The 26,293-nt window shown below is 41.0% G+C and overlaps 1 protein-coding gene across 1 annotated transcript in view; it reads left to right on the top strand.

The window, feature by feature from the left end:
• Positions 1 to 26,293, top strand: part of brinp2 (bone morphogenetic protein/retinoic acid inducible neural-specific 2) — a 135,849-nt gene that overhangs the window by 29,355 nt on the left and 80,201 nt on the right. The window contains exons 2-3 of the mRNA XM_076079828.1: positions 16,122 to 16,312; positions 19,527 to 19,708. Coding sequence (XP_075935943.1) covers positions 16,122 to 16,312; positions 19,527 to 19,708 — 373 coding nt within the window. The remainder of the gene's footprint in view (positions 1 to 16,121; positions 16,313 to 19,526; positions 19,709 to 26,293) is intronic.

Genomic DNA, 26,293 nt, shown 5'->3' with positions numbered 1-26,293 from the left:
CAGTGAAAATGAAGCACCCAGTGAGGCACAAAGACAGTGATGAAGAGCGGCCTGATGAAGGAGCTGCTTCTCAAATGTATCCCAGTGAGTAGTTTACCAGTTCATTCTTAAAGCTATTAAGCACATGGGAAAAGCAATCTGGTGCTAATTGGTCATGTATTTTCTCCAAATATTTCATTAATGTGCATGTGCCTGCAAACTATGTAACCACACTGAAGTACATTCATTCCATTACTTTCAGAACTTTAAAAACTTTCTCACCTTCTGATTTGGGGATACCTACGCACATCAATAAGTAATCTCCCCTTGCAGTAGTAGTTATGAATAATGCAACTACCCATATACGTAGCTGTGCCTTTTTAGAAATGTGCTACTGGAAAGCCGCAGAATGTACCACACGGTGACAGACAGAGGGTATCTCAACAAATGAACAGTGGCAGGGCACTTTTTATGTCAAAGACATGCAAGATATTTAATCTCAGTTTCTTTCAGAGCAATTATTCAGCCTGAGAAACAATCAAATTGAAGCCTTCTCATTTGAAATGAATCCATTTCAATGTAGACAAGGGTATCTAATGCTGAAGTGATAGACCTCATCTCTCTTTTGGCGACTGGAGGAGTGGTTACAAATATTAATGAACTCAGAACCTATTTTTTTGGTGTGTTTTTTTGTTTTGAAGGGAAATAGGACACATCAGCCTCCTGTCACACGCACGCACACAGGCGGGGAGATTGGCTGCGGCACTCGAAATAGCTACGAGAAATTTAACAGGGAAAGTGAGGCGTTCAGCTCCTTGATTTCTCCAGTATGATACTAATACAGGAAGGCAGGTAGGCTGGTGAGCAGAGTCAGAGCATGTCACGCATCCTCTGGGTGCACTTTCTGTTTTTTAGGTCCTCTGCAGAATGTGTTAAGAAAGCTTCTCTGAAAGCAACGCTGGAATAAACTCGGCACAATTGAATCAACACCATGTCACGCCTTTATGGTTTCAGAATAAAATAAAAAAATGAAGCCAGTGCACAAGACCACAGTCTATGATGTTATTTTCAAAGAATCTGCCTTTTCAGCCAATATAAGAAACTTGCTATAGTTCTACTAGTTTATAATGTTAGTGTACTTCGGATAAAACTGTTATTTTTTATCTTCCCTAACACATCCATCTAACTTATACTGTATCTGTTCTTTATACATGCACTCAACCTCAACATATTCCAGTCCTTATTATACTGTAAGTTTTCTGAAAATGCCCCATTTTTACTGTTATGTCACATCCACCTATACAACTGACCGGTTAGATTAGTGTATGCCCTCAAAGGTTATGTGGGTTGTGGAATACATACTTAGCTCCTTTACTGAAAGAGCACTTAATAATACAGCCTTTCCACAAATTCAAAGAAAAGCATGTGAGCTCATCTGTGGTACATCACTTATTTTTACAGATTTGTTTCTGTTGTAAGCCTTTGTGCGTTTCCAGCCTTGGTGATTATCTGGCCCGCCCTGATTTGCGGTTTTTTTTTTTGCTACCAGCTTTTTGTTATTAAAGCGTCTTGTTTGTTTAATTCTACCCGTCTACTTAATCTTCTACATCTTCCTCTTTTTGAACTGAATAAATACTTGGAAATAATGAATTAGAAGAATGTTGATTACCCACAATAAGTGCCAAATTATGACTCTTTCCAAGAAACGAATTAGCAAGTGATTCGGAATTTACAGACCTGCAAAGAAACCCGATAGAAAATTGAAGTAATTAAGTACTCTCAATGTAGGAAGAGTCGCCCTGTTAGTATTGTATTATTGCTAGTGCCTGTTCAGGGCGTGGCTGTTCAGAACGTTTATTCAAAGTTTATTAATATTGAATGTGTCGAAACTGCAACAACTTTCACACTGCATGTCCTCGGGTTCCCAGCAATACACCCGCTGAGTGTGAAGATCGGATGGATGGTTCTCGACATATGCAAAAGACAAAGACAAATCAACTAATTAAGCACAGCTGAGGAAAGAAACAGGCGGTAGAAAGACAAAGGCAGGAAGTAAATCCAACCACAGGAAGCTGGGATCTTAAAAATAAAACAGGAAACAAACTAAACCAAACCTAAGACCATGACTCTCATATCATTTTGGATGGTTGGTTTTACTGTGCAACATTGCACCATACTTTATATGCTAATATAATATATACTTTATAAAAGAAACTCATAACTGTATCTGTCAGTTAATTTTACGATACATTTCCCTCTGAAACCATTTTCGGTATATTTGATCAATGTTATCAAATGCTTATAATTACAACTTCATTACTTCTCAACCTTCAAATTAAAATTCAACTAAAAAGCCTCATAAAGTTATATACATCGCACTTACTGGAGCCCGCAAGTAAAAATGGCTCCTCCAATTTCCTGCAGTCATGTCAAATCCCAGCGGCCTCATTGACATCATATCTTGTATGAAGCGTGGCGTCTTAAGCCAACAAGAGTCAGCTGAAGCGTGACAAATTTAGAAAATAGCTGACAGAGACACTCAACCTAGACCCGCCAGCCTGGTAAGTAGGCAGGTGATGCCTCGTACAGATTTAGGACACACCGTGCAAATTTAACATCACCACACATTCAAATTGGATTGACTTCCCCTGCGTGATATAAAACTCATACTTACATCTCACTCGACAAACTTTACTGCGCTCACCTAAAACTACTACTGAATCTAGAATAAAATGATTAAATAATCTGTAGCTTTCCCTTCATGTCACAGCTGCCATTAGCTGTCATAACGGAATCCCCATTTGGGGTCCCGAGTAGTCAGTCTCCAATTGAATCCCTTTCAGGAGACGTATAATGACTGTGGTGGGAGCAGCTCAGACATCATTAAAAACTCATGTGCTGGCTTCCACCCTCCGGGCTGGGTGGAGGGTCTATTTCTAGTGGGCTCCCAAAAGACAGGAGTTTTAATGAACTCAGGTCCCAGGATAAGAGAATGAACTCCTGCTCTCGGGGCTGCAGAAGTAAAGCAGCTCTGGTTGCGGAGCACCAGAACTTCATTTATTTAGACCACCGGAGAGTGATGAACTTTGATTGAGTGTTTGACATGACAGTTTGACAAATGTTACGTGGCAGTTTTGAGGTTCAGAAGCAATGCACATGAACATGGACTCCTAAAAGTGGGCACGTCAGTCCGACTGTTTAGAAGGATTTTATCTAAAGAGCAGTTCACATTTTAGTGCTTCAACAGGCTCCTACATCCGTGAAGAAAATGGGGATTCAGACAGTGATATCAAGCTCTTAAAAAGTCGGAACCCGTCAGGCTTCTTCCAGATGTTCCGGTTGTAGCTGCGTGATGTGACAGATGTGAATTATACATCCAGATAGGTCATGTTCTGTAGCCTCCAAGAAGTGTCGAAGAGCTCTTCATCAACAAGGAAAAGATTATGAAAGCATCAACCCACAAAGGAGTTGTGATGGCAGCAATGATAATGAAGTGAATATACTGTAACATTCAACCTTTGGCATTTGACAAAAGGGTAAAGTTTTTACTCCAGTGTTTTACTTTAAACCTACATTTAATTTGAGGAGATTTAACTTTTAAAATGTCTGCCTGTTTTGAGATGGACTGAGCAAAAATAATCAAGTTCCTCAAAGAAAGTGAAGGGACAGACTCAACCCGGTTTTTCAGCTTCTGGAGCTGAACAGGAAGATTAGACCACCAGGCGGTCTCTTTTTTCCTTTCTGTGAATTTTTTCCCCCATTTACTGTCTGTTGTCCTTACTGTCGTCTTCATTTTTAAATCCGGATTTACTCATTTTAAACCAAATTTTGCTGACCTCTGATTAGAACTAATCTTAGATTAAATGAATCCTTTTCGGTGCTCAGCCTTATTTTAAATGACGATCCCGATTGTGTTTACATCTCTTAGCTCCTCAACTACAAATTATGTGTAACGCCACCATTTTCGAATGCGCTATGCAGTTTTACATTTCTCAGGCAGCCGTTGATTTCCATTCTTTTTCACACAGTTAATTATAAGACTGTATAATTCTCCATAAATAAATAAGTGCTAGCTTGCTTGGTCGCTTGGTAAAAAAAAAAACTCAATGTAGACTTCCTGTGCCTCTGCAAATGAACATTTCATAAACCTGTCAACACAAATCGATAACAATGGCTGACTTAATTGGTGGAAAAATGGATTAAGTGTTCTAAAATATACATGCAGTGGCGTGGTTTGCATTGAATGCAAAACCAAACTCTTAGGTAGGCCGACATGTACAGAATACATTCAAATTTGTTGGTAAGATAAAACACCAAACACAAGGCATGAAAATTCAACGATTTGATCTAAAGGGCCTGATTTCACTGCCAATCTCACATTCAAATCCTTGCAGTGGCGAAAAATGTTCTGAAAATGGGCTATAGCCTAAAGAAGGCTAAATAACAACAAATATTGTTTCAAGAGTATATTTATTAATCACAGCACTCACGTAAGAATGTAGAGCTATCAGATTGCTAGATATATTTTGAATTTATAATTTATTCATAATTCTAGTGAGCACTATTGCAATCTCAGTGACAGACACTGCGTGAATAGAGTCATATCCGGACAAGGAGACAGCAGCAAACATCCCAGATCACTGTGGGTTTAGGTTGACGAAAAAGCTGCTGATGTTTTTTCGTATCAGTATGTTGTAATCACTTGCAACAGTGTCCTTGTCACTTCCTACTTCTTGTGTTTTTTTGGTATCCTCTGTGCTGCAGTAACCGCGGTTCCCCTGAGCACAACACAAAAAAAGACTTTGAATGAATCGGTTAGAGAATATCACCCCTCCTCCTCGCGAAACAAGGCTCATTCCCACCGAGGATTAGGGTTGAGAGCACCGGAGCACAATTTCCACGGAGAATGTTGAAGGGTTGTGCGCTCCACCAACCCCGCCAGCCCGTCGGAAACAGTATGTGGGCCACTTGTCATTAACAGGTGAGACTGTACCGGATTCAGGTGAAACTGCTCATTATTAAGTCGCAGCTCTCTGCTCGCTTTCATCAACACGTCTCATCATGACTCCGAGCTCAGAACTTGTGGTGTGCTGCGGGGAAGAGTGCAGGAGTGCAACTCAACTTCCAGTTTCTCTCACCTTCTCTTTGTCTCCTATTTTGTTACGGACCGCTCAACTTCATTTAACTCTTCTCCCTTCCCTGAAAACCGGTTATATTTTTCTCTTTATTTTAACAATTATAAAAATGCGAATGGTGATGATGGAAAAGAAACTCCGGGATTCACGAATAAGGAGAGACAGTTGCTGAGAAAAGGATTGTGCGTGGATGTTTGGATGGATGGATGATTGAGCAGCAGTGTGACTGGCTGATGGAGACGCTGTCCCCGCAGCCTGCCAAGTAGGCATTGGTGCACCACAGGCCTTTCTGCTGCTGAATCCACACCTACATCACATGTATGGAAGCTGAAATAGAGTTATCAAAGTTATCTACAATGAACAATGTGACTGTGAATCATCGACTGAATCTGCAGCTGTCGGAGCTTTATACGGGTGAAGGGAGCATTTAGCATCTCAAGAGACGGGTCATTTTCTTGGTCGGTAGAGACCAAAAACAAAGATGAAAGAGATAATGAACTCAAATTCATCGGGTGGACAAAACCGGTTGCCTGTTCAATGTGTAAATGGACAATCAGAAGTTCACTATATCTGCTAAAAAGGTGATGATATGTCAAAGTGGGTGTTCACAGCTTGTTTCTGATGCCCCCATGTGCCAAAAGCTCTGGGATCGGGGACCTTGCCACAGTATATAATGTGTGTGTGTGACTGAAGAGACACTCACACATTATATATATATTATTATTATATTATATAGCCGTAAGAACATCCCTGCAAAAAATAAAGTGACTAATTTCACTAGGTGCGGGTTAAACAGGAACAAATCGTCTTGGAAAATGATGACGAAAAAACCAAATCATACATTAAATGTCTGGAACTTTCTCAACAACAACATAATAATAATAATAATTCAATATAATTATTATTTTATTCATACAGCAGTTTTCAAAATATAATTACAAGTGCTTTACATGGTTTTGACAAGTGATTTCAAAGTGTGCATTTGGATGTTTCATAGATGAGGCCCAGTGGTACACATTACATACTGCACTGAGACATGTAAAGGAACACAGAATCTGTGCTCACACACATAGAGTAACACACCACAGGAAGCCCTCTCAGTGGACCCCCCCTCCGAGCAGCTGCACCGATATGAAGAGTTTGGTAAATACATTCAACCTGAGAGCCGTTCATTGATCTCTCTGAGTCTGACTAATAACGTCCTGGTGTTATTTTCCCAACATTCTGCCAGGAGGAGCATCCAAGGGACATTTCTGCATAGGCAGGGGTTTCTGCTACTTGTTTTTCCCTGTTCAAAAAAACTAAAATATAAATACAAATAAATTCCCTCTGCTTTAGCGGAACCAAGCGCCGGAGCCGGAGCTGCAGGTGCAATCAGCGCAGTGCTAAGACCTTTTAATTAACACCATCTATCATCATTAGCCAAATAGTCAGCCGACGGGTCTCACCGTTAACTCTTTGAGAGCGAAGCCAGGAGAGAAGCAAATGATGAACTTCTCCTCTCTGCGTCTCCGGCCCAGTCGCCGTCAGCTCTCCTCGGCCGTGCTCAGTCACCGTGGAGTGGCTCACAAAACACACATCAGTCTAAATCAGCTGCAGTTAATCAGTGTGCAGCTACGGGCCGCCATCCCGTGACTCGCCGGACTAAATGCTAAGCTAAAAACGAATGCCTGCTGATGCGTGTGATAGCTGCAGTATAATTGTTGTAGTTTGCCATATTCAAATGAGATTGACCTTTTGCAGGGGATATTTGTCATGTGACTGCTGCTGGATTTAGAACAGCTATATCGGTTCCAAGCAGCACAGTTGGATTGACTTTGGCCGGTTTCTCTCCACTCAAAGTCGTAAAATTTCATTTTATTAGACTTTTTCGGTCTTGTTTCTCATGCTGCTTGCTTGGTGTTTTGCACTGAGTAAAGTATTGAACACAGAGTTCACGCTGTTCTGCAGACCCTGCTGAGTGATTTTAGGTTGCGGCATGGTTTGTGAAGAAGAAGGATGGGAATAGTGTAGGATGAGATGTTGAGTCGGTAAAATGATAAATATAATCACTGGAATCTCTGAACAACAGATGGAGCAGGTGGTGAAGATAGATGTGTTGCGCTTTGCTAATGATTCAAAATTAAACAATTATGGTAGAATGGTACTGTGCAAATTCAGAGCTAGTTAGAGACACTTTAGGGCGTTTACACACCGGGGGCGTGACGAATAAACGACATAATATATCTAGGGCTTTTATTTTGAAAGGTAAGAACGTAAGTGGATCTGGTCTGTGATGCCTTTGTCAAGGTTGAAAGGAGTTATAAAGTTTGCAGTCTTGGTTTTTGACTACAGAGCCTCCTTGTTGTTTCATTACGATAGGGGTAAATCAACCCGTTCTGCACTATGATTGATGCCTTTAATCCCACTGCAAAGCTCAGACAAATCGACATGGTTGTGAAATAAAAATGTATGGCGTCTTTCTGCTGCATAATATTTGTGTTATGTGTAAATGTGCTCATGACAGGAACAATACAATTATTATTATTATATTATTCGCCCATACAAAAGTTATCTCTGAATCTGTTCGCTTATGAATTACATAATTAGTGCTGGGCAACGATTCAAATATTTAATCGCGATTAATCGCATGGAATTTTTGCGATTAATCGCGATGCTGTGCAACAGGAATACAATGTTTCAGCACGTTTCAGCTAAATGTCTGTCTTCATGACAGTCAGAGCATGTGAATGCAGCTCTACTGTTCATCAATAATAATAATGCTGTAACTCCGAGGTGATGATGGTGACCCAGCGATGTCCAGTAGCCTCCAGTGAGAGCAACAGCTGCTGCACGTTGTAACGCCGTCACTTTTGTAGTCCTCTCCTTTAATACAACTCGTGTATTCTTCTTGTGACGGTGCGTCTTGAGGCATTTGTTAGCTTGTCTTGCTTTAGTTTATCTATACTTTTCCCACACGCTGCATCAACGTAGTCTGCCGAAGACTTCCTCCACCGCTGCCAGTGCACACACTTTCAAAATAATGTAACAGACTGTCTCACCCAGCCGAGGAAACTCTGGAAACGGAGCAGGCAGGTCCACATGGATATCCCTGCTGGCCGACCGTCTGCCGAACAGCCCTGAGCTGGGCTTCAACGGGTCTTCATCTCCAACCCACATCCTGTACTTGAACCAGCGGCGCTTTTCTCTCTGAAGTGCCGCGGAGTTAGCCTGCTAGCTAAACTGAGACAGCTAAGCTAAGCTAAGAAAGTGCACACGTAGCGGTCCGTAGTCGGTGCATAAGAAACACCGCTGCCACCAATGTGACCGAGCGTCCATTTCAGTTTCACACAGTACAATACAAAATATTGCTGAAAACTGACAGTCTCAGAGAAAATTAAACGGCATACGCTTCATAAAGGGTGGTCTGTCTTTCAGACCCATTGCATTGGTTTCTAACAGAGCACGACAGATAGCAATCATCTCCCTGCTATTGTGTCCAAGTTAATTTAGAAAAACAAGCAGGTGTATGTTTGCAGCAATCATCAGGGTTGGTGTGACAGATAAAGCGGCGAGGAACAAAGAGCGGGGGGTGCGAATCTTGAGAGATGATGAAGTTATCAGCCTGGATTGAGTACGATTTCTTGGATCGACTGTAATAAAAGGGTAAACTGGCAGGTAGATGAAAAACGCATTAAACTGTAGATGGAGGAGGTGTCCCTGGAAAACATCACAGTTATTACTCATATGGCAGGAGTGGGTCTTCTCCACTGCCTTCGACACGGCTGAGTCATATTCAAGCTCCCAATGAAGATTGGACACAAAAGAAGAAGAAAGAGGGAGCATTTCACTGTGGCATCATTTGGCTATGCAAATGTGTTTTTGTTTTTATTACATTTATTTATTTTTGGGGGGATTTTCAGTCCTCAGTGTTAAAAGGAAGTTGTTATATCTCACCTTTTTGTTTTGTTAGTATTTTAGTATTAACTGAATACCATAATTGAGAGCCGTTGAACATATAGACAGTTCTCTTTTGAATATGGCGAGGCCCAATCTGGAAGCGTGATAATATGCGGTACAACTCAGTGATCATTGATCATAAGACAAAAGATATGACGGAAGCCCTGAGAGGCAAGTGAGAAAAAACATTTTGGGGATCAATGACTTCAGAGGTGAAAGAAAACCTGTTTCGGCAGGGTCAGAGTTACTGTATCTTTTTTCCATCTGTGAATCATTTTTTTCCTTTCATGGTCATTTTGTAAGTGTTTGTTGTTGTAATACTTACTTCGGCCACAAGAGGCTGTACTGCACCACAACTGCATGTTCTAAACGGGACTAGAAGCATTCACCTTTTCCCTCAGGTGAGTTTTCATTTCTCCGTGCACTCTAAACACAAGGTACATTTATTGTGTGTTAGCACCAGCTCACCTGGAAGAAATGGGGTAGTGTTCTTCAGCCTCTTACGGCCAAAATGAGTTTTGCAACAACACTTCTCCAGACTAAAACCTTTTTTTCACCTGTTTTCACAGATGTAAAAAATAAACTGTAGTGCTGAGTGGAGAAAGGGGAACTTTCCCTAAGAGAGAGGAGAGTTTTAATAATAATAATAATAATAATAATAATAAAGCTCTCTTTTAACACCCTATTATAAACAAAAAGGCAATTAGCTGAGTTTGATGGCTTATCAACCACCAAATACTACTCAGCAGTTTATAATATGAGACATGGTTTCATCACAAAGTCAATCATTTTATCATCCATCACAGTGATTGAAGGTAAACAGAAGAATTAAGCCGCTCATGTTACAAGGTAATCCAGGAATGTGCACTTGCACTCACAGTATTTTGTGTATACTTTTCATCTATGTTTTAAAACAAAATGGAACATGGGTCATCAGCAAATATCATTATGGTCCACTGCAGTAGTAAATGTGTAAATGATGCATCCTCCCCAAAGGTGTCCACCACCAACCTCTGTTCACAACTTGTGTCAGGTTGTTGCAAGAACTCATGGCATACACAATGTACATGACCATTAAAAGAGAAATGAATACTAACAAATACATTTTGCAATGTATTGTTTATATTTAAGTGTCCAAGTAACTAATTATTACTTACTCAAAACTAAATACTGTTCGGACTATAACTGCTAGAACGTCTTGGCCTGTGAATATTTCTGTTTGATTCTATATACAGGCAAACAATACTTTTTCTCGACAACATTTTTCTAACAGCTATTGTTACTTTTCAGATTCCTGCAGATTTTTTTAACTGAATCAACAAGTACATTATTGCAAATGTGGTGGTCATTATAAGGATAATAACTAATAAAGTGTTCCAGAAACTTAAACTTTATTATAGTCGTCATTATACATTAGGTACATATATATGAAATTTAACCTCTGCATTTAACCCATCCCAAGCATATTGGGAGCAGTGGGCTGCTGAGAAGCCCCCATGAGCCACGGCTGCCCCTAAAGTCTGCACAGGCCTTTTGTCAGCATACTGTAATTGTTATGTGCATGTGAGGTTTGACAACATTGTAGAACATTATTAAACAGTTTTTCAACCCATTTACTCAGCCAACATTAGCTGATTTATCGTGATAATAATGTAAATTCCAGGCTTATTTCTATGGAAAGGAATCGGGACAGTTTTGCCTGGAAAATAAGGGATGTGTACTCCTGAGTGCCGTGCCGAGCCTCAGCCTTCTACCTTGCTTTCTTGCTAACGTTATTGCTAGCAACATACGAGTGGATATGTTAGTTGGCTAGCTTTACAAATTACTTCACAAGTTATCGTCATGATACCAACTGTGTAACTAACAATTGCGCTAGCCGAGAACAATGCAAGGCAGGGGCGGCCAGCTAGCTAACCGTAACCTAATCTAAGCTAAGGTTAGTCAGCTAGCTGCAACTTATCTGCGTGGCATGGATCTAACGTTAGCTGAGAAAGTAATTGGCATTTGGCAAACTAGTTAGTATCATAGAGTCAATGATCCAAATGAAATATTGGAGCATTACAGATGGTAACGTTATTCTAAACATGATATATGTAATGTAATGTCACGTCACTGTTTTAGCCGATGCCAGGATGCTCTCTCAAGTGCCAGCAGCTAGATGCTGACTGCAGTTATCTTAACGGCCACCAGTGTCACTAATAAAGTAGTAGTATATCTTGCTATTAATATTTCTATAGTTTTATGGCAAAATGTTGATTGAAGGACTTTTACTTATAACATGTGTTTGTTGTATTGTGGTATTACGTTTGAAATCCAAGAACTACTTTGGGGATAATCACTTAAATAGATATTTACAGCATGCGAGATGGTTCGGATGAAGTAATGGCCACACAGATAGGCGTTGAGAAAGCAAACACTGCTCTAGCCCCTCATGTGTTTTCAGTCTAATTATCTTTTTACACGTTTCGCTGACAGCTCCGAACTGTGCCCTCAGACTCAGTTTCCCTGAGTTGCCCTGCTTTCATGAAAAAAAAAAAGAAACAACAATGTGGCCAGAGTTAATGATACAAGTTGCACTGTGGCTGGGCTACAAACATTAATTGGTGCATAATGTGAGAATGAACCTCCTAATGAAGCACTAGTTTGACCATACATGGGGGGCCCTTTCATCTGAGGAAAGCTTTGTCATAGTTTGTGCTAAACGGTTAGAAATCTAAGTTTTTCTTTGAAGTCTAATATGCAACGCAGCTACTACAAACTAATTACAACCCATTGCTTGTCTTTACAATGGTGCCATCTGAATGACCCATGCATATCTAGTGTGTATTATTAAGGCAGTAGTAAAATATTGACCGCAAACAGGCACTCTAACAAACAACACTGTTGACATCGTACTTCAGTTTTTGTGAGGACATGTGTGTGCCAAATAAAACCTTCTGCACATTCAACAACAATAAACCCTGGTTTACTGAGAAACTCAGGCAGCTTCGTCGGGCCAAGGAGGAGGCCTACAGAGGTGGGGACAGGATCCTTTACAACCAGGCCAGGAGCACACTGACGAGGGAGATCAGAGTAGCTAAGAGGAGCCGCACTGAAAAGCTGGAGAAAAAGTTTTCAGCCAACGACCCCTCGTCAGTTTGGAGAGGCCTGGAAGTACTCACCAACTACAGGAGACCACCCCCCCCACTGAGGCCAATCACCAACTGGCTGACGACCTGAATTTTTTCTATTGCAGGTTTGATAAGCCCACTTTCACACCCCCCACCATCAAACAACCACCTACACCCCCTGCCTCCTTCTCACCTCTCCCAACCGACCCCCCACCGGCACTGAGAATCTGCGAGGAGGATGTGAGTCAGCTCCACAGACAGAAGATCAGGAAGGCACCAGGCCCAGACGGTGTGTCACCCTCGTGCCTGAAAGTCTGTGATGACCAGCTGGCCCTCATCTTCACGCAGATCTTCAACCGATCACTGGAGCTATGTGAAGTCCCCTCCTGCTTCAAACGCTCCACGATCATCCCCGTCCCCAAGAAACCCTCCATCACAGGATTAAATGACTACAGGCCCATCGCCCTGACGTCTGTGGTCATGAAATCCTTTGAGAGACTGGTGTTGACCCATCTGAAGGACATCACAGGATCCCTGCTGGACCCCCTGCAGTTTGCCTACCGTGCAAACAGGTCGGTGGATGATGCAGTCAGTATGGGACTGCACTACATGCTGCAACACCTCGACTCCCCAGGGACATATGCAAGGGTTCTGTTTGTGGACTTCAGCTCAGCGTTTAACACCATCATCCCAGCAATACTCCAACCCAAACTCTCCCAGCTCACTGTGCCAGCCTCCACCTGTCAGTGGATCACAAACTTCCTGACTGACAGGACACAGCAGGTGAGGCTGGGAAAAATCACATCCAGTACTCAGACTATCAGCACTGGCGCCCCCCAGGGGTGTGTGGTCTCCCCACTGCTCTTCTCCCTCTACACCAATGACTGCACCTCAGAGGACCCAACGGTCAAACTCCTGAAGTTCGCAGACGACACAACGGTCATCGGCCTCATCAGGGACGGTGATGAGTCTGCGTACAGGTGGGAGGTTGAACAGCTGGTCCTCTGGTGTGGTCAGAACAACCTGGAGCTAAACAGGCTCAAAACTGTGGAGTTGACAGTGGACTTCAGGAGGAGCCCCCCAACACTGCCCCCCCTCACCATACTCAACAGCACGTTGTCTGCTGTGGAGACCTTCAAGTTTCTGGGATCCACAATCTCCCAGGACCTGAAGTGGGCTCCCAACATCAACACCATCCGGAAAAAGGCCCAGCAGAGGTTGTACTTTCTGCGCCAGCTCAAGAAGTTCAACCTGCCTCAGGAGCTGCTGATTCTGTTCTACTCAGCCATCATCTAGTCTGTTCTCTGCTCCTCTATCACTGTGTGGTTTGGATCAGCCACCAAACAGGACAGGAACAGACTGCAACGGATTGTCAGGTCTGCAGAGAGGATCATTGGTTCCAGCCTCCCGTCCATCTTGGACTTGTTCACCTCCAGAGTCAGGAAACGGGCTGGAAAGATCACTGCAGACCCTTCACACCCTGGACACAAGCTGTTCCAACTCCTCCCCTCTGGTAGGCGCTACAGGGCTCTGTACGCCAAAACCACCAGACACAGGAACAGCTTCTTTCCACTGGCCATCACTCTGATGAACAATAAATAAGTTATACTGCACTACTACCACCACTTACAATTCATGCCATTGTCTATAGGTTTATGTTCACATGTATGTATATATATATATATACATACATATACACACACTTTTTCTCTCTGATATATATTTATACTTATATTGTATATAGCTGTTAAATGTTTATACCTACATCCGTTCTACTTTTTTGCTGCCCTTTTTTATTCTTTATACATATATTTTCTTGTTTATTGTAAATTTGTGTTTGTACATTGAGAGCGGAGTGGAAACCGGAGACAAATTCCATGTATGCGTAAGCATACATGGCCAATAAAGCTGATTCTGATTCTGATTCAATGATACAGTACATGTACCTCCCTCTGTGTATTTGTAGTGTGTATGTGTGTCGGGGACAATACTCATGAACAGCGTCACCACTGGTATTTCGCTCAGAGAGAGTGCATACATAATGTCCTAATATTCAACGCCTCTTGTTTTGCCAGCAAATTTATGCGCAGGAGGTGGAGCTGTACTTTTTCTGCTGGTATTTGCATAATATTCACATTCCTTGGGGTTCCGCTGTGGCAGGAGTGAAGTGGTGAAGTGATTATCTGCTACTTGAAATGGACACATTTTCCAGACTCATCTGTCTCTCTCTCCCTCTCTCTGTCACTATTCTGTTGACCAGGTGATTTGAAATGAGGTCTTTGCTATCGCCTGACCAGCTAAGGAAGCGGTGCAGTAGAGATGTAGTAATTTAAATGTCACTCAGCTCCACAGTATCACGTACTGTGACCAGGAACAGTCAGTTCACATAGATAGGATACTGCGGTTTTATGTTTCCTATGTATCTTGTAGTCAACAAATCCTCTGAAAACACACCAAAACCAACATTAAATTGATCATCCTAACAAGTTTTTAAAACCTGTTGTATATTATTTCTCTGTGCCATAGATCTCCATTGTTGTCAAAAAGCTACTGAAAACACATCAATGAGCCACACTGTTCCTTCATAACCATGAACATACAGTACACTGTGTTGGTGCAATGACTATTCAGTAGAGCGCCAAATCTGCAGCTAAAAATAGCCACAAATAAATACACTGTTTACTTATGTTTGAGTCAGAAACGACGGTGCAGAGTATGTTTTGTTCAAAATTACAGAAAAAAAATAAAACAAAGATGTATCGGAATTGTTTATTGAGATTAATGTCACCATATAACTCATTGGTCTGAGAGCCTCACAGTGCAGGTCATACAGATATGCAATGATGATTGCAGGGTAATATGCATGTCGTCCAATGTCAAGTCTCTCTTTGATCATGTGACGAGAGGATATGATATAACTAGTTTAGGTGCACCCGTCCACCCTAGGTAAACAATATTAGCTCTGTCAGCAATGTTTTGCACTGTTGGCTCTATTAGCACAGTTAGCTGCGGGCTCAGCCGTCATCATATTGAGAGCTGTGTGGAGTCAATACCTCAAATACACATATGCCCTGAATTTCTACAATAGCTCTTTCAAGTTTTGGAGTCAGCCAGTGTTGTCCACATAATGCATTTTTGTTTGGTTTTTGCACATTATTACATTGAGTGATTGATCAACATTGCACATACCTGACTGAATTTGAGTTTTTGGACGATTGGGGCAACATGACAAATGCATTGGCAGGAAGTTGCCTATTTACACATAATGCACACATTGCTGAGCAAACACAGAGCAATGTTATCATTAATTTCCAGTTGTACTTCTAGCCACGCAAGGAATTAGGTACAATATCCATTATCCTCTGAACTCCGTTTTGGTCTCCACCAATGCCTGAGAAAGATATTTGGCATTTTAGCTGCTACATGCCAAATTATGTTCACCAGCTATTTGCTGACTCTGTCTGCCATTTGGTGGTGGTCAGGTAGTGCACAGTGGGTTTACAAGAGCTTATTTTTTCTGCTGAAAATAGCTGCTTGTTGCTGCTGGAAAACAATTTAAGAAATGTTTTGTTTGTTAATGTATAGTTCTTAGCTACCTGGCTACACTGCTAAATTAAATAAGTTATTCTTTGTCAGATCATTTGGGATGTTACCCTATAGAGCGCATAACCACCCCCCTGGGCCGACCCTGATTTGCATTTAAAACCAAGAAAGATTGCGGCTAACGGAGATGCATATATGTGGATTATATCCTAATACAACACACTGAAAGTGACCAGCGTAAACGAGCCCATTCATGTTATGGGACAAATGTAGCACCTCCTTTTTATTTTGGCCCACTGGAGTACCTTTTCAGCCTGTATGTTTGAATGTGTTTATATGTGACGTTAGGCTCTCCCTCTTACTTGAGATTTGAACTTGAGTGTGTACTCACTTTTTAACGTCTTCATCATTTCAGGGAGTTCAGCCACTGGAAGGTGAACAGCCTGGCAACAGAGAAGAGAGATTTCCTCAAATCTCCGCTGCCCTTAGCGCCGGAGTTCCTGCGCAACCTGCGGTTACTGGGGCGACGGCCGACCCTGCAGCAAATCAACGAGAACCTCATCAAGAAATACGGGACCCACTTCCTCGTCTCTGCTACGCTGGGAGGTGAGGTGACACACTCGCCTTTATTCTCGGGGTTATGAAAATGTCGGGACGCACCAAAAATAGAGGAGCTGCTCATTATATGTCTCAGAGGAGTTATAGCCTATGTAAGTGCACTGCTGCAGAAGTGTGGGATATATGTGCTCGCTGGGTTCTTTTTCAAGGGAAAGGGTGAAAAGCAGCAGTTGCAACAGTACAACACCTTGCATCTGCAGCATTCAACCAAGGCCGTTTTCCACGGTAATTTTCCACTCATCCTTTCTCCTGATGAACATTGTGTGCAGCTACAAGAGCCTCACAAAGCATGAGAGGGATTAAACTCAGGATAGGTTTCTTTTTATTGGATTCCTTTTTAGCCTTGATCTCAGAGGAGAAAAGTAACTCACAAAACGGAATCACGAGCTGTATCGATCGTGTGCCCTCCACAAAACAGGACTGAGTCCTTTGTTGCGTTAAAAGTGACGACCTCATGATACAGTATTGATACACTGCTCATCCTTGTCATCTCATAGCAGCCCGAGTACAGTCGGCTGGCTTTTTTATAAAAGGGACTTTTACCATTGATAGGGAGTATAAACATTTCAGCAGCAGAGATTTAAAAGGCCAGGGTACTCTGTAAAACCAAGCAGCAATACGTAGGTGCCTTAAAGCTGCTCTCTACTGTCCATCAGGGGGCGACACCTCTGGTTGTATAGAAGTCTATGAGAAAATGACTCTACTTCTGTCTTGATTTATTACCTCAGTAAACATTGTAAACATGAGTTTATGGTCTCAATCTCTAGTTTCAAGTCTTCTTCAATACAGCATGATGTTCATTTAGTAAATGATGGTAAAATAAGAGTCAGATAGACCATAAAGCAGGGTATGCTTTAGGGCGGGGCTACATTGGGATCGACAGGTTGCTACCACCGTGTTGTCCGCTTTGGGTGTTTGTTTTTTTTGTCTTCGAGTTTTAACCCATTCATAGTCTTTTTTTAAGTTCATCAACTTTATTTGTAACAATTTGGCCGCTCAAAAGTGTCTTGGTTAGCGTTCAGTTGTACTTAGTTTAACCCTCGTGTCACCTCTGCTTTGCAAAAAAACAAGATGGTGACGGACGTAATTCTGAACTTGCAGCTTCAAAACATCCACAAACCAACCATGGTGACTTTGTCCACTTTTCTCATAGACAGCCTGTAGTAAAAACCTACAATGGAATTATAAAATTGTCTGCGATATTTACACTCACTTATGATATAATGGCCTTACATTGGGATAAAACCGAATCATTTGAAGCCAATGTTACCCATACATCTTTCAAAACAGGGTTGGCTACCACCCCTCCTCCATCTGATGTTTTAGTAATGTGTATAGTGAAAACTTTATCCCTGGCCATCTAACTGTGACACCACTTATCACTGGATGTACGTAGTGGAGCATCAGCGTGGGAGACAGAGGATAGAGGTGAATGCAGCACCAGACTGATAGTTAGATTCTATATGTAATTAAAGGCCTCTTCTAAATGGGCTGAGCATGTCTGCATGCTAATTAGACCGTGGCTGAGCGAATGCACACTGATCCCCAATATAAGTTTTCTTTTCCCTTTTGTTCTTTTTTGCTTGCTTTTATATGGCTGTCTCACCAGTGAATAAGTTTGAAGTGAATAATTGCCTTGATGACTAAAAACAATAAATAGTCAGTAGTAAGTTAATATTGGGACATCAAATAAAACATGCTTAGTAATAATAGCTTATATATTATTATACATTCATAATCTTAGTTTTTGTTATTGGTCATTTTGTCATCATTTGACATATTTAAATGATGACAGCTTTTCCGAGGCTGTGCCCCGAAATCCCTCTCATTCTCGTAGTCACTACTGCATATAAGAAGCGGAAATAGCCGTCGTGACGTTGTGGACTGTGGTTTTGAAGCCCCGAGTTCTATATTTTGGCCGTCGACATCTTGTTTTTTGCAACCAGTGAACGAACCTGACCATTTTTGGACTGTGTAGGAATGCGGTAGCGACCAGGCCTGAGAAACCTCAGTAAACATTTTCAATGTTTGCTGAGGTAATAAATCAAGTAAGAAGTAGAGTCATTTTCTCATAGACTTCTATACAACCAGAGGAGTCGCCCCTTGATGGCCATTAGAGAGAATGCAGCTTTAAGGCACTTATGCATTTGCTACTCCCTATAAAATAACAGTAGAGTAACAGAGTTAAGCAGATTCAGGCTTCAACACTTACTAATCATAGTAATTTTGTACCATCAAAGATAGCCGTTGAGCTGATCAATAGACATGTTTCATCTTTAGTAGGCTTAGAATTATATTCCTATTTTTGTTCCACTGTGGAAGGTTTTGATCATAAAAGTGGATAAATATATGCTGATAATCTATGGGAGAGGGTGCACTGCATAGTAAATAGGGAGTGATTTCAGACACAGTCTAAGTGTCACAATTATCCAAAAACCCAAGGCTTTCAACCCAGCTAAGGTTGTTCATTTATTCTCTCAGTGATTCTCTAAATGGCTTTATATTCTCGGTCCCTCTGCCTCACTGTGACTTTTAACATCCATAGATAATGGTGTGCTTTGTTAAAGAATAGGAAAGTCTCATTGTCTTTGATTAGCAAGACGCAGTGGCAAGTTCACTCAGTTACACACTTCCAGTGTAGGAGCAGTCAATAAAGTGGTTCCTTTAGCATAGCCTTTAGCACAGGAGTAGGAAACCACACCAACAAAGGCCAACACGTGCTTTTCAAGGATTTGACACAATTCAAGCTAACTTCCTGTTAGCTAACCAATACAGGATGGTTCAAGATAATGATAATCTAAATGTCCACTAAACTCAGGTGATGTGAGGTGAATTGGAGTTAGCATGCCTCACATTCAAAGGTCGTCTTAAATCCCCTGTTTTAGATGACAAAAAGGTAATAAGACAACCAACAATGAAAGTAGGCTACCACTGGGATACTTTGGAAATGTAAGAGCATTTCACACAAGCAGCCATTTGCTTTAATTTATTAGCATTAGCCTGCTTCTGCTAATTTGTGGCTGATGTCAGTTAAGTGCTAGCTTCAGCTATGTCTAATCCTCCACTTTCAAATGCTGCTTTGAATCTTGAATAAAGATTGCGTGTTGGATACTTCAGTGGGTGGGAGTTTGAATCATAAAAAAATAGAGTTTAGGTGACTTAAAAACTAACCAGATTCATCGACTGATTATTTATTCCACAGGAGAGGAGTCTTTGACCATTTTCCTGGACAAGCAGAAGCTGAACAAGAAGTCGGAGGGTAACAGCAACAGCTCAGTGGTGTCTCTGGAGCTGCTCCATCAGCTCGCTGCTTCCTACTTCACAGATCGAGAGAGCACCCTGAGGCGACTGCACCACCTCCAGATTGCTACCTCTGCCATCAAGGTACCGTACACATGCACGAGGCGAGCAACTAAGCCTCCTGACATTAGGCAGCATGTCCAGATATGTATTCTACACTGTCAAGCCGAGCTAGAAAGTGTCCGTTTCGGTATAAAGCACCGGTGAAAATACAGTTTATTTGCTGTATGCAGACTTTGAGTTTGCAGTTCTTCAGGTCCACAAACAGCCACACCTCAAGGTAGAAGCTTCTATAAAACTGTCCCTTTTGGACGTATCACTCTGTGCTGTGCCCGCACGCCTCGCTCTAAGTATGCACAATCTTTTCAAAAAATATTACTTCCAAGGTGCATCATTGCTCAGCTGAGAGCGAGAGAGAGAGAGAGAACATTTTTTTTTTTTTTGATGGCAGGCTGGATTAGAAACACTGCAACCCACAGAGGCACTAAAGCGAGGCAAATGTCAAGTTTCTTTAAAGTCCCAGTTGTGGGGGAAGAGTGTATTTATGCATACTGTACTCGACTGTATGCCATCTGGACTGAGTTACAGGCTGGTGTGCGCTCTCCTGTCGGTGTGCATGTGCACATGGGAGTTAAAAATACCTGGTCATTTTCATCAGTTCTGATGAAAGCTGCTGTATTTATAGCACAAAGTGGCATTGATTTTAGAATGTAAAGCGTTTCAACAGCTTTTTTTTTTTGCACGGAAGTCAGTTCCATTAAAATAACTCGTGGTTCATTCTGTATAGCCTCTGCACACAACACTTGACCCACCTTGACACGGTGAGTCGTCATTCACCCGAAACCCATCACCAAGCTTTAGCTCTTTTCATCGTTGAGAGGAACGGATTTATGTTGGATATCCACTCCAAGAACACAGAACAAATAAATCCTATTATCTCCTGTGCCTGGTTTCACCTTCTTTTTTTCCCTCCTCTCGACAACGAGAAGCAAAGTAAATCAAACCGCTACATTTTTTTCAGAGCAGATCTGTTGGCGCTCGTGCCACGACAGCAGGTGTGTGGGTGGGTGGACTGTGCTTCCATGCTGCAACTTAAATAGTGAATCTGATGAGTAAATGCCGGGTGTCAACATTTTGCGCTTCCAAGCCTCCTTCACCGTACGCGCCTCGCTCGCTGTATATGCACAGGTGAGATCGACCGTTTCCGTTGCCAAGAGTCAATTTGAATATGAAAACATTTGATTGGTCGACAGTTTTTTTCTCACGAAGCCTTGAAATGGTTCTACATGTGAGTAACCAACAACACAAAAAGGCCTCCCGGACTGTTTGGGAATTGCTTTTTACCTGGAGAGAAGTTTGATTAGTGTGAAAACATGAAAGTAAAAAGGAAGTTTGCTGCAGAGACAAACTCTGAGCAATACAGTTTTTATATTTATTGGCAAGCCTTATCACAGACAACCACCACTTTGATATGCAAGCAAAAGTAACACAATTTAACAACAACAAAAGTATGCTGCATCTCATAACAGCTTCAGCATGAGGCCACAGATTATCTGCTAAACCTGAATTAATTAGGAACTAAAATCTTTGTTATAAATTTGATACATTTGTGTTTGTGGGGGAAGCGAGTGAGTGGCACTGAAGCAATCCCTTATCTTTTGCAAAGAAGACAACAATTGTGAATGCATAAGTGAATAGCAAGCGACCATTAAGATCAGTTTACCGCATCAGTTAGTCTGGTTTCAATCCATCCAGTGATACTTTGTGAAATACACTTTGTAAAATGCAGCTCAACACTGTTTCTCGTGCATATTTACCAGCCTGACAATTTGTCAGATTCTTCAGTTTGGTCTGTGTGGAGCTGTGTTTAAGTAGAAAGCAATAGTAGGGATATCCTTAAAGTAAATGCAAATCACGCAATAACAATACATCTAGTTAACATAGAAATTAAACATTATAAACATCCCAAAGGGCCCAAACAGTCACAGGTGTACTACATGTCAAATAGTTATGATTATAATAATTGCACATTTTCTCCACATAAGAAATGTATCAGTTAAGGTGGAACAGGCATTATTACTTCACCTCGTTCTTGTTCTCACGTGCCTCCCTTCCCTCCGCAGGCCGTGCAGTACGTCCTGTTCTCATCATTAAGAATAATTATATTGAAATAGACAATCTTCTCTCTGATGGTCTTGTCTTGACATGTCAAACTAAAGATCTGATTGGTTGAAGACTATGACAATCAACAATAACGTCCCCATTTACTTAAACTGCAAAGTCTACCTAGAGGCCCTTGGGCCTCTCTTCTATAGACACAGCACAGAGGTGAAATCTGATTGGATAAGAGCTCTTCTTAAAACAAGCTGTGCTGGAAGCAGAGCAACAGAGCAAGACAGGAGCTGTGCAATGAGAAAATAAGATAATGGGAAAAAAATGACAATACATGTAGTGTATTTGTGAAAAATTATTAAATAGCTATAACTTTGTGATTCTGTTTAGGCCAGCAGAGAAGGCTTAGCCTGATGGCCCACAACTGTTATATACAGTTGTGGGTATTAACTTGAGACTGTTTCGTAACCATTCAAAGTTCCTCACTTTAAGTCAGAAAGTTAACCATTACAAACCAGCCAACTGACCTGGATCCCAAAACTCCCAAGGGCCCGAAAGTCCCAGGTTTACTGTATGACATGATTTTTACAGTTCCACATTTTCTAAGAAAATTGCAACACAGAATAAATGTATCAGTTAAGGTGGATCTGGCATTAGGAATTAATCAAGTGGCCCTGTGTAGCACCTCGTTTTAGGATTTAGTTAAAGAGCAAATCAACAGTTGATGAACATTGTTTTTGTGTTGACCTCCAGGGGTCTGCAGCCTGCAAAAACAGATTGGCTTTTGTCTTTGTTACAATAAGCAATAAGTAGTGCTTTTAATCACAGTAAATGAATAATGTGAATTTGAAGATTAATGTGCATTGAACAAGTTTTGGAAGTAAAGTTTTGTGTTAGATTGCCACCCACAATTAGAGAAACATTTTCAAATGGTGAACTGTCTCATATCTTCAACCTTTCTGTTTGTGTGTTCACTAGCAGGTCTCAAAATGCATCATGACTGAGATCATTAAGGGCGCTTTGACGAGCCAGAGTCTAGTTTGGCTCGTCTGAATCAGAGGGAAATTGATACTTTTGGTTTGTTTTCTATTTAGCCCGGTGCGGTTTTTACAGTGCGCAAATTAAAGCGGAGCAAATTAATAAAGTAACATGCTGAGGGGCATGTACAAGGGATACAAATTATATTTTTCGTCTCAGCGCTGTTATATATAACTGTGGAATATCCCCCTTATGACAAAATAATACAATTTTATGTGGCTGCATAGATTTGCATATCAATGATGTAATGCAACAAAACGGATTTTCATGAAACAATTCAATTCCTTAATGCTTTAAGATACGATTATACCAAACATATATGTTTATAGATTCAAAAATATGTTTATTTTACCTTATTGTTTTCAGTCTCATGGGTATTAATAATTCAATATGACCTTAACAAATGACGAAAAAGCTAAAATGGCACCTATGAACCTGATAACCCGTCAATGTTGACAGAAATAAAGCAACTTCAGTTCAGGTAAATAGTCCCACTTTCCAGCAATTGCATTTCAAACACCAAGTGATTTTGCACACCCGCCCGCCCACACACACACACTTACAAGTGCACAAACATGCCACCACTCCCACTTTAGAGAGGAGCATCCATTGCATGTCTCTGCTAAATGAGGATCTCTGCTATGCGAGCCACCTGCCGCGTCCATGTTCTGCCAGATCAACTCATCACCCAAGAGGAAAGCGACACTGAGTGGGATGTACTTGACCCGTGTCCATGCACGCCTCTGGGCTCTGTGTCGCTGCAGAGCCGCGTAGGAGGTGGGAGCGAAATACATTATCTTTATCTCCGGCAATAACGCGCAGGTTCCCTCATCTAGTTGAGGCTCCAACTTTGTGAGGAAAAAAAAGAGCCTCTGTAACACCTGTGTGAAATTTGCTGTTTGGAAAAGAGAAGAACTGGCTGTGTGTGACGCAAAGTCTTTTTACCGCCGCGCTGCCGCTTTCAAGAGCCAAAATCAGCAGCCAGACACTCTTCTCTTCTATAACACCTCATCATGTTGTGGTGAAAAACATTTTTTATTAACAATATACTCCATACAGTGATGTTAAGAAATAAAGTAAAAGCTATATAGAAATGAACACCTTCACTGCAACTTAAATGTCCCATAATTCTTTGGGATGTCAAAAATGATGTTTGAGGATGTCATATAACAGGAGAAGTGACTTCTGGGTAGTCATCTGTCAGTTTTTGTTTGGGATGTGAAAAAGTTACAAATTGAGCTTCGCTGATCATATTTTTATTGAGCCAGGTAGAGGACAAAAATAATCAAAGTTTGAAAAACAAAATAAAACCTGTACATTTGCAAAATGACTCAAACGTTTTGCTTACATTTCCTGAAGGATTAGGTATAATTCTATATTTTATTGTCAATGTCAGCTTATCCCATGAAAGTACATGTAGTTTTTCATTTTTAAATGAGTAAGTAATGTCCTAGAACAGCTGGGTACTGTGGCTTTTTGCAAACATTACTCAAACAGGTGGAACAAGAGTTTTTTTTTGGGGGGGGGGACTATTTTCAGCTGCGGATCAATACACATTTGACTCGTGAGTATTTACAGCGGCAGCAGCAGTGTATGTGGGATTGAGTCAAAATAGACTTGTGTGTCCATGGTAATAAAGGAACATGTTTCATGGAGCCTATAATATGATATACCAGGCTTTAGATGCACAGATAATACTTGTTTGTGTCTTCTTTTTTAAACATTTGTTGACAATAAAAAACATATACACAGTGGCCACGTCACTAGGTACACCTGTCCAATCTATTAAATATGACATCTCAGCCATAAATGCTACCTGCACACAGGTTTTTTTTACATTGTTGGGTTTATTCAACTATACAATTATTACTGGGATCACAGTTAAAGGTGGTATTACCTGCATGAAACCAAAGATCAAACGTGATTGGCCATTACTACTCCCACTACAAATGGAAACCACGATGATTTCCATCGCCTACAGATATCTGTTTATAGAAATTATAAATTGAGTTTACGGCTGAATAGATTGCAATACATTGTGGCGTACCCAACACCTGCCTTATTCTATACATTTCACTGCTTGTAACATTACTTATTTGTCATTTTATCAAATAAAAACATGGCTGGATTAACCTATTAGGGAGTCCTTGTGCACAAACCTGCTGTTGGGCCCCTAATGATGTGGTGCTGGGCCTTCAGATTCAGATGAAGGAGCACATTCAAATCCACATTTTTGTTTTAACTTAAAAGGGAAGGCAAGATGAGTGCCATCGTTTGATATGTGCATTGATAAAGTGGTTACATTGGCATAAGGATGTAAATAATATAGATTTGTTAGAAATCCTAATCCTTGTGAAAAACGAAGAGGAATTCATAAAAAAAGAAGCAGTTTTCAGGGTCATAAGAAAACAAACACCACCTCTGCCATGTTTGAATAATGCACATTGTTGAATACACATTAAAAAAAAAAAACTAAATGGCCCAGGTTGAAACATCCACTCAGTGAAGGGCTCTTGGGAGTTTTCAACAAAGGCAGAGACGGGGGTGGCAGCTCTCAGGCGCGTTATCATTGAAGTTGCTCGCATGAGTTACAAACAAGCCCAGCGTGTATTCGGTGTTACACAGCTCAAAGCTATCAGCTCTGAAGCTGTGGTGGGTTCTGCAAACAAAGAAAGTCAAGTATAAAGTGCAGACTGCAGGGATAGAACTTTTGATAACCGTCAGAATCAACACTATTAAACAGAGATGAAATAATAGCGGAAACATATAAATGGAATTCTTGCCTTAAAGTAGTACTGAATTTTGGGTGGAGAATTGTTTTTTCATTAGAGAATAGATCAATCGTGACTCGTCATGTCGTACCATTTGGCCACAATCAAACGTTGTGCTGTACAGTGTGTGGCTGGAGTTGTGTTAGCTGCAGTGATTCTGTCCATGCGGAGCTTGTGATCATGATTTTTGTCCGAAAACATCAGCATCACTGTGTTGCTACGGTAAAATGTTGTACTGTCTGCAGACACCCAGCAGAACACATTGACAGACTGCCTGTGCTGCTTTAAAGCTGGAGAACGGGTGTTCAATGTTGAACATAGCTACTGTGAGACAAGTAGGTTTGGTGTTGTTTGATATCTTATTAAAAGTTTACGAAAGGTCATGGTTTGAGTTGCAGCAACTTCCAAGGCTGTACAATGAAGAGTAGTTCCTCAAATGGCCACTTGAGTCTGGCTCCAAAAGTGAGTCAATCCACGCACAAGTCGAAGGAGCTGACGGGATTGATTTACGGGAGTTGTAGCGATTTCATGTGACAATTAAAAATTAATAAATTAATTGAAGTGCTTTAGGATTCTTCAATCAAATCAGACGAATAAATTGATTGATTTTATTTATCATATATATATACATATATATATATATATATATATATATACATATATATATATATATATACATACATATATACATATATATATATATATATACATATATATATACATATATATATATATATATACATACATA

The sequence above is a fragment of the Anarhichas minor genome, unplaced genomic scaffold, assembly GCF_050575085.1.
Source record: "Anarhichas minor isolate MPS153535 unplaced genomic scaffold, ASM5057508v1 ptg000006l, whole genome shotgun sequence".
In the NCBI taxonomy this organism is placed as follows: domain Eukaryota; kingdom Metazoa; phylum Chordata; class Actinopteri; order Perciformes; family Anarhichadidae; genus Anarhichas; species Anarhichas minor.
This window is presented reverse-complemented; position numbering and strand designations above follow the sequence as displayed.